Genomic DNA, 15,516 nt, shown 5'->3' with positions numbered 1-15,516 from the left:
ATTTTATGATATAATTTCAGAGCACAGTGTTCAGTTCTGGGAAGAGCTATCAACACAGAAATCTATCGACCGGTTGAGCAAAATGACAAGGTATAAACCTGGATACTTGTGTATGTATGTATGTATGTACCGTACTATACTATGGGACCCTAGGGCCGTGAAGAGGCTGGGGCTACTGTGATGCAAGGAGTCCTGATCTAAACTGGATTACCCTTTCCAAATTTAGTACTGTATTTTTAGGACTTCTACATTTTTTTGTAAAAACAACACAGTTTTTGTAGCAGTTTTTCTTGCTGTTTATAAAACAAATCCCAAAGTGGATATAAAAGGAATGGGAAATATAAAGAAACTACTTAGATATTTTCTTTCTACTTAATCTACTGCTGGCTTTGGCTCAACAAAATGCATCAGAAATTGCAGAAACTGAGGGTGAAATCATCCTAACACATTTATTTATTATTATGAGAATTATTAGTCTCTGGCATTAATGTGGCAAAATGTACCCAAATTGCACAGAATTTTGGTGTAATATGCTGGCTTAAAGGGGCTCTATCAGCAAAATCATGCTGATAGAGCCCCACATGTGCGTGCATAGCCTTTAAAAAGGCTATTCAGGCACTGGTAAAGTTATATTAAACTACCCCCCCCCCCCCCCGTTTTAAAATAATAACCTAAAAAAGATTGTGATCTACTTACGGATCGTGCACGCTGGGCGGGCATTCAGGGCATTCAGCTTCTACTACAGCTACTGCGCATGCGCCCAGGCTATTTTTTTTTATCAGTGTCCGCGAGCAAGCGCCGGAGGAGGACGAGACCCGAAGACATCAGAGGAAGAAGAGGCGGGGATGAAGATGAAGACACACCCTGAATGCCCACCCAGGGTGCACGATCCGAAGGGGGTGGGTGGTTTAATATAACTTTTACGGTGCCTGAATAGCCTTTTTAAAGGCTATGCACGCATATGTGGGGCTCTATCAGCATGATTTTGCTGATAGAGCCCCTTTAAATTAAGTAACCAATAAGTGATATAAACCAAAATAAATCCAGCACATTTTCACACTGTCTGTCTAAGTTGAGGCCTTATATAGTTCTCTAAGGACTAGTTCACACGTAGGTATTTGGTCAGATTTATCTTTTTTTATGTAGATTGTGAGCCCCACGTACGGCTCACCATGTACTATTTTTTTCCCCAATCAGTATGTCTTTTTTTGGAATATGGGATGGAAATCCATGCAAACACAAGGAGAACATACAAACTCCTTGCAGATGCTTTTTTTGCCCTTGGCGGGATTTGAACACCAAGACCCCAGGGCTGCAAGGCTGCTGTGCTAAACACTGAGCCACCGTGTGGCCCCATGTGGTCAGATTTTTTACGCGGAATTCGTGTCAAAATCCAGGTAAAAAAAAACACCTCTCATTGAATTCAATGGGAGCCGGTCATTTCCTTTTTCTGCGAGCGGTATAAAAAAAGAAGCGACCTGCCCTATCTTTCAAGACAATCCCTCCGGACTAGGCCCATTCATTTGGGTCTAATCCAGAGCGGAAGTTGCGGCTAGCCGCGGCAGATGCATTTCGGTCCGGATTCTGACGGGGCTTACCGCGTGAAAATCCAGACCGAATTACTACGTGTGAACTAGCCCTTAAGATATTCAAAAAGTTGTGTTTTTTATATTTTTACAATGGGAGTTGATAGCAGTCATATGGAGCTGTGTAGACTATAAAGTTACCTCTAGGACATATACTCAGTGTCATTGTTCAAGCATGTAAGGTTACACGGAGTGACCCAAGCCAAACTGTTCAGTATTTAGAGGTGATTGATCAACTTGTAGATAGAAAGTGTTAAGGAACTTATATGTTTGTATTGGGTTACTTTTTGGTATTCACATAGTCTTCAACCAAACTGCACAGGAAGATATTCTTCTGCACAAGAAGAAGGACGCCATCCAAAGCACAATTAGAGCGATACATAAATCACACACGACAGGAATAATGCATTCAGCTGCCAGTAACACACGTCTCAAACAATGGCGTGCTTCAGACATAAATTTCCAGTTTCTTAGGACAAACGTTAAAAAAAGCTGCTTCCAGGATCTCCTGCCAAAAATTATAGACCCTTTGTCTGCATTTTTGTTTTCAGTGTTTTGAAATCCCAGGCGTGAAGATCTTGTCTTATAACTCCCCCATTTACTACGGCAACAGGGACATCTTTAAGGAAACAATGAGCAGGATCGTGGGGCTGACACAGGAAAAGATAAGGAGGAGAGAGAAAGCTTTAAAAGCCATGGAACAAGGCAGTAAGATGAGCGTCTCTGTTGTGGTAAGGTCAATTCTTTGTATACGTATGACCCCCACTGAACCCCAAATCTGCCCTGTTATTTAAAGAGATAGTCTTTTTAAAATGACAGTACAGTTTTTGGTTGTTTTTTTTTTTAAAAAAGGCCTCACTGGTCCCCCACTACTGGATCCAAGCTGGTCTTTACTTCTTACTCCTTTCTTGACTTATAGGAATGCTCTCTCTCTAGTCAATCCCTAGCTGAAATGGTTCATTGTTGAGACCAGTATTAGCGGAACAGGCATTTCCAGCTACATGGGATCAAGAAATACAAACCAAAAATTTTATAGATCTGGAAAAAAAACCCTTGAGGCTGAAGCCACAAGGGTTTTAAAAACAGTTTTTTTGCTCAGAGAAATCTGGAATAAAAACACAAAGTAGATTTAGCAGAAGGCAAACTAATGCAACACTTAAGAGTTAAAAATGCTTGCTGCGCTACTTGATAAATCCAAGGGTGTAGCTTCCAAAATGGGGTCCAGTGTCTGCGTATTCCACTTTACTGGCAATTCAATGGCTCTGGAAAACAGGCATGAAGTCCAAAAACCAAAATAGCACTCCTTCCCTTCTGTGCCCAAACAGCAGATTATACCCACATATATAGCATTGTTAAGTACGTTATCTGTGGTACACCAGTGTCATACATGTGGGCATAAACTGCCGTTTGGGCAGACAGCTGGGCGCAGATGTGAAGGAGCGCTATGTGCTTTGGAGTGCAGATTTAGATTGCCATGTCTACAGAAACCCTAAAATTGCCCCTACAAAATGGGGTCACTGTTTGCGGTATTCCAATTTCCTGGCACCTCCAGGGCTCTGCAAAAACAATATGGTATCCAGAAAGTCCCTCTAAATCTATACACAACAAGCTAAAACCTAAGTGCTCCTTCCTTTCTGATCCCTGTTGTGTGCCCAAACAGCAGTTTACTCCCACAGGATACCCACTTAAACGTTTTAGGAGCGCATGTCTCTGATGACACAAAGTGGGCAGTGCATATTGGCCACTGAAATGTTCTATTTCTTTAAAAATTTCAATTTTCAATTTGTACATTAATTTTTGGGAGCCACAATTGTACTCAAAATGATAATAGGAATTAAGAAATTCCTTAAGGGTTATAGTTTCAAAAATGGGCTCACTCTTTGGGAATTTTGCGAGTTTCCATTGTGTTGGTACTCTAGGGGCTCTGCAAAGGTGACATGGCACTCAAAAACTGTTCCAACAAAATCCACCCTCTAAAAGAAAAATAGCGCTCTTTCCATTCTGAGCCCCAGCATGTACCCATAGAGCAGATTAAGATCACATATGAGGCATTCCTGTGTTCATGAGCAATTGTTTAACAAACTGTGGGGGGCTTTTTCTCCTTTAACCTCTTCTGAAAATGAAAACTTTGCGGACAAAGTGATGTTTTAGTAATTTTCCATTTTCACATCCCAATGTTAATAAAATCTATGAAACAGTTGTGGGGTCAAAATGTTCACTATACCCCTTGATGAATTACTTGAGGGGTGCAATTTCCAAAATAAGGTCACTTTGAGGGGTTTCCATTGCACTGGTACTTTAGGGGCTCTGCAAATGAATCATGGCACCTGAAAACTATTTCAGCAAAATCTGCTTTTTAAACCCCCAATATCACTCCTTCCTTTCAAATGCGCTGCCGTGTGCCCAAACATCAGTTTACACCCACATGTGGGGAATTTCTGTGCTTGGGAGAAATTGCATAACAAACTGTCAAATGCAATTTCTCCTTTAACCCCTTGTTAAAGTGATAATTTTAGAGCGAAATGAATGTATAATTGAAAAAAATGAAATGTCTAAATTTCACCTCCATATTGCTTTAATTCCCGTATAATGCTTAAAGGGTTAACAAACTTCCCAAAGGGTCCATTCACACGGAGTAACGTACCGCGTGACCTAGCACGTATACGGCATGTGAGATTTTGAGCGCCGTAAAAGCTCCCATTGATTTCAATGGGAGCCTGGATCGTATACGCCGCGTTATTTTGCGGCCGTTATTGAAGTGGTCCCCTACAAAGGAGTTTGGGAAATTATCTTGTACACAAATCTGAAAAATTGCTGTTACACCTTCTAACATCCATAATAAATGAAAGGATGATTAAAAGATGGTGCCAATGTAATGTATTTGGGTGGTATGACTCTCTGAAAAGCAGAGCCTGTCACATTTCAAAAATTGACAATGTTTCCATATTTTCATCAAATTTCCCCTTTTTTAAATAAATACTAAAATATACACTCACCGGCCACTTTATTAGGTACACCTGTCCAACTGCTCGTTAACACTTAATTTCTAATCAGCCAATCACATGGCGGCAACTCAGTGCATTTAGGCATGTAGACATGGTCAAGACAATCTCCTGCAGTTCAAACCGAGCATCAGTATGGGGAAGAAAGGTGATTTGAGTGCCTTTGAACGTGGCATGGTTGTTGGTGCCAGAAGGGCTGGTCTGAGTATTTCAGAAACTGCTGATCTACTGGGATTTTCACGCACAACCATCTCTAGGGTTTACAGAGAATGGTCCGAAAAAGAAAAAACATCCAGTGAGCGGCAGTTCTGTGGGCGGAAATGCGTTGTTGATGCCAGAGGTCAGAGGAGAATGGCCAGACTGGTTCGAGCTGATAGAAAGGCAACAGTGACTCAAATAGCCACCCATTACAACCAAGGTAGCCAGAAGAGCATCTCTGAACGCACAGTACGTCGAACTTTGAGGCAGATGGGCTACAGCAGCAGAAGACCACACCGGGTGCCACTCCTTTCAGCTAAGAACAGGAAACTGAGGCTACAATTTGCGCAAGCTCATCAAAATTGGACAATTGAAGATTGGAAAAACGTTGCCTGGTCTGATGAGTCTCGATTTCTGTTGCGACATTCGGATGGTAGGGTCAGAATTTGGCGTCAACAACATGAAAGCATGGATCCATCCTGCCTTGTATCAACGGTTCAGGCTGGTGGTGGTGGTGTCATGGTGTGGGGAATATTTTCTTGGCACTCTTTGGGCCCCTTGGTACCAATTGAGCATCGTTGCAACGCCAAAGCCTACCTGAGTATTGTTGCTGACCATGTCCATCCCTTTATGACCACAATGTACCCAACATCTGATGGCTACTTTCAGCAGGATAATGCGCCATGTCATAAAGCTGGAATCATCTCAGACTGGTTTCTTGAACATGACAATGAGTTCACTGTACTCCAATGGCCTCCACAGTCACCAGATCTCAATCCAATAGAGCATCTTTGGGATGTGGTGGAACGGGAGATTCGCATCATGGGTGTGCAGCCGACAAATCTGCGGCAACTGTGTGATGCCATTATGTCAATATGGACCAAAATCTCTGAGGAATGCTTCCAGCACCTTGTTGAATCTATGCCACGAAGAATTGGGGCAGTTCTGAAGGCAAAAGGGGGTCCAACCCGTTACTAGCATGGTGTACCTAATAAAGTGGCCGGTGAGTGTAGATCAATATGTACCACTAACATGCAGTACAATGTGTCATGAAAAAACATTCCCAAAATCACTTGTGTAAGTTAAAGCACCTCAAAGTTTTTTACATATAAAGTGTCACATGGCAGTTTTAAAAAATGGGGCCTTGTCCTTAAGGCAGTTTTTGGCCGTGTCCTTAAGGTTAAAGGGGTTATCTGATTTGTAGGATTGATAGCCTATCCTATCCTTTTTGCAACTGAGGGGCTCCTGTTTTCACTGATCGCTCATACATTGTAGTATATAAAGGGATCTGTGAAAATGGACAAAAATAGAACATGAGCTATATTTAGAAGGTCCCTTAAAATGGACCGTAAAAATATTGGAGATGTGAATAGCCCCCATTCACTGCCATCACATTTCACTGTTTTGTGAATATAGGGTTAGAGTTACAGATCCTAACCTGCAATAGGGTACTACTATGGCTGCCATGTAGGGTCTTAGCTTAATCTTAGCTTTCATCTCCAAACCAAACCTCTGTTTTACATACTACCTTGCCATAGGACCTTAAAATATGAAAGTAAATGAAATCGATATCTATCTTTCTATGTATCTATTTATTCAATGATGTTATTAAGAGCAATGAACCCCTAACAATATGTCAAAATAAGGTAACTGAGCAATTTTCCCACCAAACACTTGTTATGAAAAACTATACTTGTTACATGGATTTTTACATTAAAAAAGCATTTTATTTTGTAGGATACAGGAATTGCAAACCCGGTTTATCATCCTGGTGGGAGCAATATAAAGCTAGAACCAGGTACATTAAAGTTTATTCACAAATATATCACACGAAAAGTATTCCTCCAGAAATGTGAGATTGATTTTGTCAGTTCTTGGATATTGAGCAGAGTTGCCTACTATCTGTAAATTCACCTGCCATAAAACTGGAGACATTTGTATAGTGAACATAATAAATACCAGACCTCTGCAGATTCTTCTGATAGTAATTCTCATCATTATACAGGTCCCAATAATTGCTATAAATACGTTATAATTACATATTTACATACATAGTAGTTGAGGTTGGATAAAGATATTAGTCCGTTAACTCCAACCTATAACCCTACAATCCCCACAGTGTTGATCCAGGGGAAGGCAAAAAACCCCATGAGGCTCATGCTATAAATACGTTCATTTACACAGACACAATGGGAAAAATTAGATATTCTGTGGTCCGTACCATCTACAGTATTTCAAGGGGTGAGATAATTCATGATCATCCTAAAACGAAGGTACCAGTAAAGGTATCATGAGTCTCGAAAGAAGTCTCAATAGTCTTAAGGGACTCCTCCAATTTGTGCAGCCTACTAGAAGAATCACTTTATATATTCTCAATTCTCAAAAATACATATGTAAAATTAGTCATGTGTGATTTTACATTGTCTTGAGATGCTGTATTACTTTAAACATTACTCCTATGAGAATTCATCTTTCTAGACTGGTCAACCTATGTGTTGTAGTTTACATGTGAAAAACGTGAGTGAGATGCCAGGATAATATGGAGTTGTTAGGAAGGTATATGTCACCAAGACAGGTATATAGCTTGTAACTGACCACAGTCAACCTATAGCACCTACTAGTCATATATGTGTTGGTATCACATTAACCTCAATACAATAATTTTATAACCAATTGTTTAGCCAATAGATGAAGCTACAATTACAATAACATGATTTCTTTGCTATGCAGATACTGAGATCAAGTCACTTATCATTGACTGCAGTGGGATAATATTCATTGACATCGCCGGAGCGCGTCTCTTTATACAGGTCAGTTTATGACACATTGGTTTCCTTACAATGGATCATTTCTCTTCCTGTAGTAACTCGGTAACTGACCAGTCAACAATCATCCTGATTTAGGCTCAGCGAGGACTGAAAATAATAATTATTTGGCCTGTGACACATAATTTCCTAGGATAAGTAAGCTAAGAGAATGGAAGAAGAGTCCTGACATTAGGCAATTCTATATAATAGAGAATGACAATACTTATGACATATCAATAAACTGGACACCTCACCTCTCTTGACATGTCCTATTGCAGTGGACCTATCCCCTTTTGGGCTATGACATGCTTTTTTGTGACATGGACAAGCAGTTTTCTTAGCATATTACTGGAACATAATGTGCCCATGTCACCTAAAAAATCAGAGAGCCTCTGAGGATATGAGAGCATTTCACTGGGCCCAGATGATCTGTCTACTCTCCCAGGAGTCCGGGATGTTCCCCCTCTTTTCAGAAGCCTCCAGGACATTGCAGGAGGGTTGGCAAGTATTTCCAGTTTCAAAAGAAAAAACATTATTGGGCAGGACTTGCCATTTTACTAGTTTCCTGAATCGTTGTATTAAGGAATTTTGTAGCTAACCAGAAGCAACGTCTTGCTGCAGTCTGTGATGAGAGCAGTGGTGTAACTACCGCCGTAGCAGCAGAGGCAGCTGCCACAGGGCCCGGGACATTAAAGGGCCCGGTGAGAGCTGCTACTGCTGCGTTTTTTTTTTTTTTTTAATAGGCCGTTACCAGCTATTTACTTACCGATCCTGGCAGGGCGGGATCGGTAAGTGACGCCAGGGGCCCGATAAGTGACGCCAGACCCCCAAGTATAATGATCGGAGGCCAGGGATAGGTAAGAAACATAAAAAACACTGTTACTTACCTCTCCACGATCCACGGCAGGCTTCAGGCCTAGTCATCTGAAGTCTCTGACGTTACATGACCCTGGCCTGCGTCCCGGGTCATGTGACGTCTGACGTCATAGAAGATGGACTACAGCGGAGGCCGACAGCAGAGGACTGCAGCGGAGCCGGGAGATAGGTGAGTAACAGTGTTTTTTTATTTTTTATCCCCCCTGGGTCTCCGATTATTAATAATAAGTATAATAATTGTTTATGAGTGTACACAGTGGGGCATAATACTGTGTGTAGGGGCCACTATGGGGGATAATACTGTGTGCAGGGGCCACTATGGGGGATAATACTGTGTGCAGGGGCCACTGAGGAACATAATACTGTGTGCAGGGGCCACTATGGGGAATAATACTGTGTGCAGGGGCCATTGAGGAACATAATACTGTGTGCAGGGGCCACTATGGGGAATAATACTGTGTGCAGGGGCCATTGAGGAACATAATACTGTGTGCAGGGGCCACTATGGGGAATAATACTGTGTGCAGGGGCCACTGAGGAACATAATACTGTGTGCAGGGGCCTCTAAGGGACATAATGCTGTGTGCAGGGGCCACTATGGGGGATAATACTGTATGTAGGGGCCACTGAGAGACATAATACTGTGTGCAGGGGCCACTATGGGCAATAATACTGGGGGAAGGGGTCACTAAGGGATATAATACTGTGTGCAGGGGCCACTAAGGGATATAATACTGTGTGCAGGGGCCCTTATGGGGCATAATAGAGCGCACAGGAATGTGGAGGAGGGGGCGGTCGAGGTCTTCGGTGTTGGTCGGGGGCCCATGTCAAAAGTTCGCCACGGGGCCCCGCCATTCCTAGTTATGCCACTGGATGAGAGGTTATACTGCTCTGGCCCCAGGCGGCTAGGTCACTGTCTCCAGTGGAGGAGCAAGCACCATAGAGATCCTGTAATACAACTCTAACACTGAAGACATAAGAGGGAAGAGACTGCAGAATTCCATAATACACTGATTTAAAGAAAATATTATATTGCAAAGTTCTCCAAAAATCATTTTTTTCTTTTTAAACTAGATATATTCTTTAAGGCTTATTTGCCAGACAAAGTACTGGGCATGGAGTCTTGGACATGAAGGCTAAGGGGCTCACAAGTATGCTATACTTCTCCCAATAACCACATGAGCATTAGTGTTGAGCGAGTAGTATTCGATCGAATACTTTGCCGGCATAGGAATGCATGTAATCGGCCAAACACCAAGGGGTTAAACACATTGAATATTCAGAGTGTTTAACCCCTTGGTGTTCGGCCGATTACACACATTCCTGTGCCAGCGAGGTATTTGATCGAATACTACTCGCTCAACACTAATGAGCCCCACATTACATTGAGAGATGATAAGCAAATAAAACCATAAGGGTAAATTCACACATTATATTTTCTAACCACATTTTTTACTGTATTTTTACTTTTTGTTAGTATTTTTTGTAATGATACCACTGCTTCAATATCAGCTTATCCAGATCTACATGGTTATGTCTCATTCCAATTTGATTCCCCAATTTATATTGGGGTTTATCAGTTCCTGACACCATTACATGGTATCTGCAATGCTCCAAAACGTGTGACTTGTGTTTTGAGTGTTATAAAAATAACGTCTTGGAGGAAACTTAATCTGTGTGTTTTTCCTGTTCTTTAGATGTGTGTTGAGTGTCAGAAGGCTGGCATGCATCTGCTCCTTGCTGGATGTAATGGTGAGCATCTACTTACTCTTATTCCTACCTCTCTCTTAATCCATAATATGACATTAGTAAAATCAGGGGCATATACAGATATCTAGGATCCAGTGGTGTAACTTTCAAAGACTGGGCCCCCAGCAAACTTTTGACTTGCTCCCCCCCCATGACATAGCATACTCTTTCCTGGCCCCCAAACAGTATAACGCTCCATTTACACACACTATAATGTCCGAAACTGGCCTCCAAACAGTGTAATGTCTCATAGCAGCCCCTCCAAATAGTATAATGTCCCACCATTGCCCTTGCACACATGCTATTATGCCCCATAGTGGTGCCTACAAACACAGTATTATGTCCCATAGTGACCCCTGCAAACAGTATTATGCCCCACAGATGCCCCTGCACACACAGTATTATGTCCAATAGCGCCCCCTGCACACAGTATTTTGTGCCACAGTGGCCCCTGCACACACAGTATTATGTCCAATAGCGCCCCCTGCACACAGTATTTTGTGCCACAGTGGCCCCTGCACACAGTATTGTGCGTCACAGTGGCCCCTGCACACAGTATTATCCCCCATAGTGGCCCCTGCACACAGTATTATGTCCTATAGTGGTCCCTGCACACAGTATTTTGTGCCACAGTGGCCAACTGCACACACAGTATTATGTCCAATAGCGCCCCCTGCACACAGTATTTTGTGCCACAGTGGCCCCTGCACACAGTATTGTGCGCCACAGTGGCCCCTGCACACAGTATTATCCCCCATAGTGGCCCCTGCACACAGTATTATGCTCCATCGTGGCCCACCCATGAACAATTATTATACTCTGAGGTCTAAAATAAACCTTTTTCATGCTATGTAACACCAGAAAACCGCTGTTCAAGGCCTTATAATTCTACCTCTAAAACATTTTATGCATTTACATTATGCAATTGGTATAAAGACATTGATAAATCTACTTTATACAGCTCTGCGGGACATCACCAGTAGGGGAACGCAGTGCAGGGGAATTAATGCAACTGCCTTGAAATGTAATGGAAGTTTTAAAAATCTCCTTGCACAGTGCTCCCACTAGTGGCAGCTATAGGATAATGCAGTGGTCTTATATCAGTAAACATGAAAAAAAAGTTCAGTGCTTAGTTCCCTCCTGCAATGAGCCCCATAGCACTATATGGTCTGCCTACATGATATACAGTCCTATGAAAAAGTTTGGGCACCCCTATTAATCTTAATCATTTTTAGTTCTAAATATTTTGGTATTTGCAAAAGCCATTTCAGTTTGATATATCTAATAACTGATGGACACAGTAATATTTCAGGATTGAAATGAGGTTTATTGTACTAACAGAAAATGCGCAATATGCATTAAACCAAAATTTGACCGGTGCAAAAGTATGGGCACCTCAACAGAAAAGTGACATTAATATTTAGTACATCCTCCTTTTGCAAAGATAACAGCCTCTAGTCGCTTCCTGTAGCTTTTAATCAGTTCCTGGATCCTGGATAAAGGTATTTTGGACAAACAATTCAAGTTCAGTTAAGTTAGATGGCCGCCGAGCATGGACAGCCCGCTTCAAATCATCCCACAGATGTTCAATGATATTCAGGTCTGGGGACTGGGATGGCCATTCCAGAACATTGTAATTGTTCCTCTGCATGAATGCCTGAGGATTTGGAGCGGTGTTTTGGATCATTGTCTTGCTGAAATATCCATCCCCGGCGTAACTTCAACTTCGTCACTGATTCTTGAACATTATTCTCAAGAATCTGCTGATACTGAGTGGAATCCATGCGATCCTCAACTTTAACAAGATTCCCGATGCCGGCATTGGCCACACAGCCCCAAAGCATGATGGAACCTCCACCAAATTTTACAGTGGGTAGCATGTGTTTTTCTTGGAATGCTGTTTCTTTTTGGACGCCATGCATAACGCCTTTTTTTTATAACCAAACAACTCAATTTTTGTTTCCAAAATGAAGCTGTCTTGTCCAAATGTGCTTTTTCATACTTCAGGCAACTCTATTTGTGGCGTACGTGCAGAAACGGCTTCTTTCTCATCACTCTCCCATACAGCTTCTATTTGTGCAAAGTGCGCTGTATAGTTGACCGATGCACAGTGACACCATCTGCAGCAAGATGATGCTGCAGCTCTTTGGAGGTGGTCTGTGGATTGTCCTTGACTGTTCTCACCATTCTTCTTCTCTGCCTTTCTGATATTTTTCTTGGCCTGCCACTTCTGGGCTTAACAAGAACTGTCCCTGTGGTCTTCCATTTCCTTACTATGTTCCTCACAGTGGAAACTGACAGGTTAAATCTCTGAGACAGCTTTTTGTATCCTTCCGCTGAACAACTATGTTGAACAATCTTTGTTTTCAGATCATTTGAGAGTTGTTTTGAGTAGCCCATGATGCCACTCTTCAGAGGAGATTCAAATAGTAGAACAACTTGCAATTGGCCACCTTAAATACCTTTTCTCATGATTGGATACACCTGGCTATGAAGTTCAAAGCTCACTGAGGTTACAAAACCAATTTTGTGCTTCAGTAAGTCAGTAAAAAGTAGTTAGGAGTATTCAAATCAATAAAATGATAAGGGTGCCCATACTTTTGCACCGGTCAAATTTTGGTTTAATGCATATTGCACATTTTCTGTTAGTACAATAAACCTCATTTCAATCCTGAAATATTACTGTGTCCATCAGTTATTAGATATATCAAACTGAAATGGCTGTTGCAAGCACCAAAATATTTAGAACTAAAAATGATTAAGATTAATAGGGGTGCCCAAACTTTTTCATAGGACTGTATATGGTTTCATATAGCAGATAGTATGGTCAACTTTTTTTTAAACAAAAATGGGATGGGAGCTCACCGTGATGTTCTTAGGCTTGTCCTTCAGAGTGCACGATCCAGTTCCCGGACTCGAGGAAGTATCAGCAATGAATCAAACAATAAAGAGGGACGGCATCTCTCCGAGGATCTTCCATAAAAATTTACTTTTAATGCCATGACTAAGGAACCTTGCGTTCTGAAACGCGTTGGAGTTTTTTAAATGTATTCCTCACTTTTTCTATTTTCTTCATCACTTGGTTTGCTGTAATTTAACTTCATGGATTAAAAGTTAGTTTTTATGGAAGATCCTCGGAGAAATGCCGTCCCTTTTTAACTTTTTTTTAAGGTCATCAATATTGAAGAGGGTTCAGAGAAGAGAACACCCATGTATAACACATACATAAATTCAAGCATACAGCCATATAGATGCATATAAGCAGTGGGTATACTGTCATAGGCCAGTCACTATATGAATCCTCTGTCTAGGACAGATCCAGACCAAAATCTCAGGTCACAAAAGCTTCAGGATCATTTTCTCTGGAATTTTGATAAATCAGATATCCCCCCTCTTCCAGTCTTTTGGCCGACTCTGGATTTGGCAGATGGCAGCAGGGGTGTAGCTGTAGGGGGTGCAGCAGTAGCAGTTGCCACCAGGACTAGGACCCTGATGAGGCCACGAAAGTCTTTCTGCCACATAAAATCTACCACTGTTCTAAATGGCACAAAATAGGTAAGAGCCCCATTACCAACTTTGTATTGGGGCCCAGGATCTTCAGGTTGCGCCTTTGAGGGCAAGTACAGTTCAGACTGAGTTTCTAGTTCCAGTGATAGGAAAGTGACCGAAAATGGCCTATGAAATTATATTCTATGCCTCCAGATTTGTGGCTGCAGTTTCGTTATCATACCTTGCACAGTATTATAATGTCGCCATGTACATGACGGGATCATATATATAAGGTTGGAGTGATTGGCCTCCACAGTGGCCTGATCTGAATCCCTAAAAGTGAATGGGTTAAATAGGAATATTAAGTGCCATAAAAGAATGGAGGAACTAACACCATGATGCTGGAGATGTACTACACATACTAAAACGTGATGATATGAAAATCCCTGTATTATACTTGACAACCTATATGCATGGTCCTTCCACATCCGTAAAATGAATTTTATTATGTATTTAATAAATCTAAATGTCGGATTGTCTTTTTTTTTGTTTTCTAGCTAAAGTGCTTAGGACATTGGTCTCCATTGGTATCATGGATCACCTTAGCGAACAACAAGTCTTTGTAACTGTGCACGATGCCGCATGTTATGTCGAGCAGAATATTGTAAGTGATTCTTTTTTTAACATTTATCATTTATTTCAGTATTGAGAGACTAAATATGGATTATTTGATTCCCAATAGGACAGTCTAACTGCAAAGAGCCCAATGGTTTGGGTATAAAATCTCATTTCTTGGAAATCTGTATGGAAGCATCACAAGTCTTCTGCCAAGATGACAAGTCCTACTTGGAGATAAGGAGGAGGACTTTTATTGAGCAGTTCAGATCCCTTGCTTTACAACACAGCAGTGGGATCAAAGATCATGGGACTGAGCGATACGGAGAACTTAATGTTATTTTATATAGAAGGAAGAAGCGATGCACCGATGGCTCTTTGATAGGTTATGAAATGACCATTTCTGATGAACTTGAACAACCATCGCTGTCAGATATCACCAGGTCCTGAGAATAGACCCCTGGCAGGAGAAACATTCTATGTCTCAGCATGGTCATCATCTTCTTATTGACTTCACTTTTTAAAAGATTTATTCATGATACTAGTAGTGCACCTTGGATTGGCAAACAATCCTTAAAGGGTAATTCCCTTCTAATAAAGCGATGGCATATGGCTAGGTTATTCCATTACTGTGACTTCTAGGACCCCACAATTCTGAGAAGGACAACTACACAGTTGTCAGAGGCGAGACTTGCAAGCAATCGCGTCTGGATCCTGGTACTGCACCCCCAACCCAGAAAAAGAATGACGGAGTGCAGTGATAAATAAATGCCAGGACCCCTTTATTTTCAGGATTATCATTACTTTATAAGTTAGCAATAACCCTTTAATGTTGAAATTTTTCACAATTATTTTAGCTTTTAGGCTCTGACAAGTAATATGGAAATCTTTCATACAAATATTGCGTGAGTAAAGGTATTCTATTTCTTGTTGTGTCATAGCTGAGTATTTTAGATGGTAAGTATATTACCAGTGAGAGCTTATTGATGCCATAGAGCACTGGTCCTCCTCTGTATGTAAATGGAACATCAGCCACCCATTGCATCTGTTAGATTGTTTGTTGAGTAATTTTTCCATTATATTATTTGGATACATAGTCTGCTTGAGAAGCTACACATTGTATGTACAGTGGGGCAAAAAAGTATTTAGTCAAGTCACCAATAGTGCAAGTTCCACCACTTAATAAGATGAGAG

General features: G+C 41.4%; 1 protein-coding gene across 1 annotated transcript in view; it reads left to right on the top strand.

Moving 5' to 3' along the window:
• The window catches only part of LOC142195673 (solute carrier family 26 member 10-like), a 35,372-nt gene extending 20,351 nt beyond the window's left edge, over window positions 1-15,021 (top strand). The window contains exons 12-18 of the mRNA XM_075265645.1: window positions 21-90; window positions 2,138-2,317; window positions 6,524-6,584; window positions 7,517-7,596; window positions 10,167-10,221; window positions 14,265-14,371; window positions 14,450-15,021. Coding sequence (XP_075121746.1) covers window positions 21-90; window positions 2,138-2,317; window positions 6,524-6,584; window positions 7,517-7,596; window positions 10,167-10,221; window positions 14,265-14,371; window positions 14,450-14,488 — 592 coding nt within the window. The 3' untranslated portion in view covers window positions 14,489-15,021. The remainder of the gene's footprint in view (window positions 1-20; window positions 91-2,137; window positions 2,318-6,523; window positions 6,585-7,516; window positions 7,597-10,166; window positions 10,222-14,264; window positions 14,372-14,449) is intronic.
• Window positions 15,022-15,516: the final 495 nt, after the last annotated feature.

This window comes from Leptodactylus fuscus, chromosome 2 (genome assembly GCF_031893055.1).
Source record: "Leptodactylus fuscus isolate aLepFus1 chromosome 2, aLepFus1.hap2, whole genome shotgun sequence".
Taxonomy (NCBI): domain Eukaryota; kingdom Metazoa; phylum Chordata; class Amphibia; order Anura; family Leptodactylidae; genus Leptodactylus; species Leptodactylus fuscus.
Note: the sequence above shows the minus strand (reverse complement) of the source record. Positions and strands in the feature narration are given on the sequence as shown.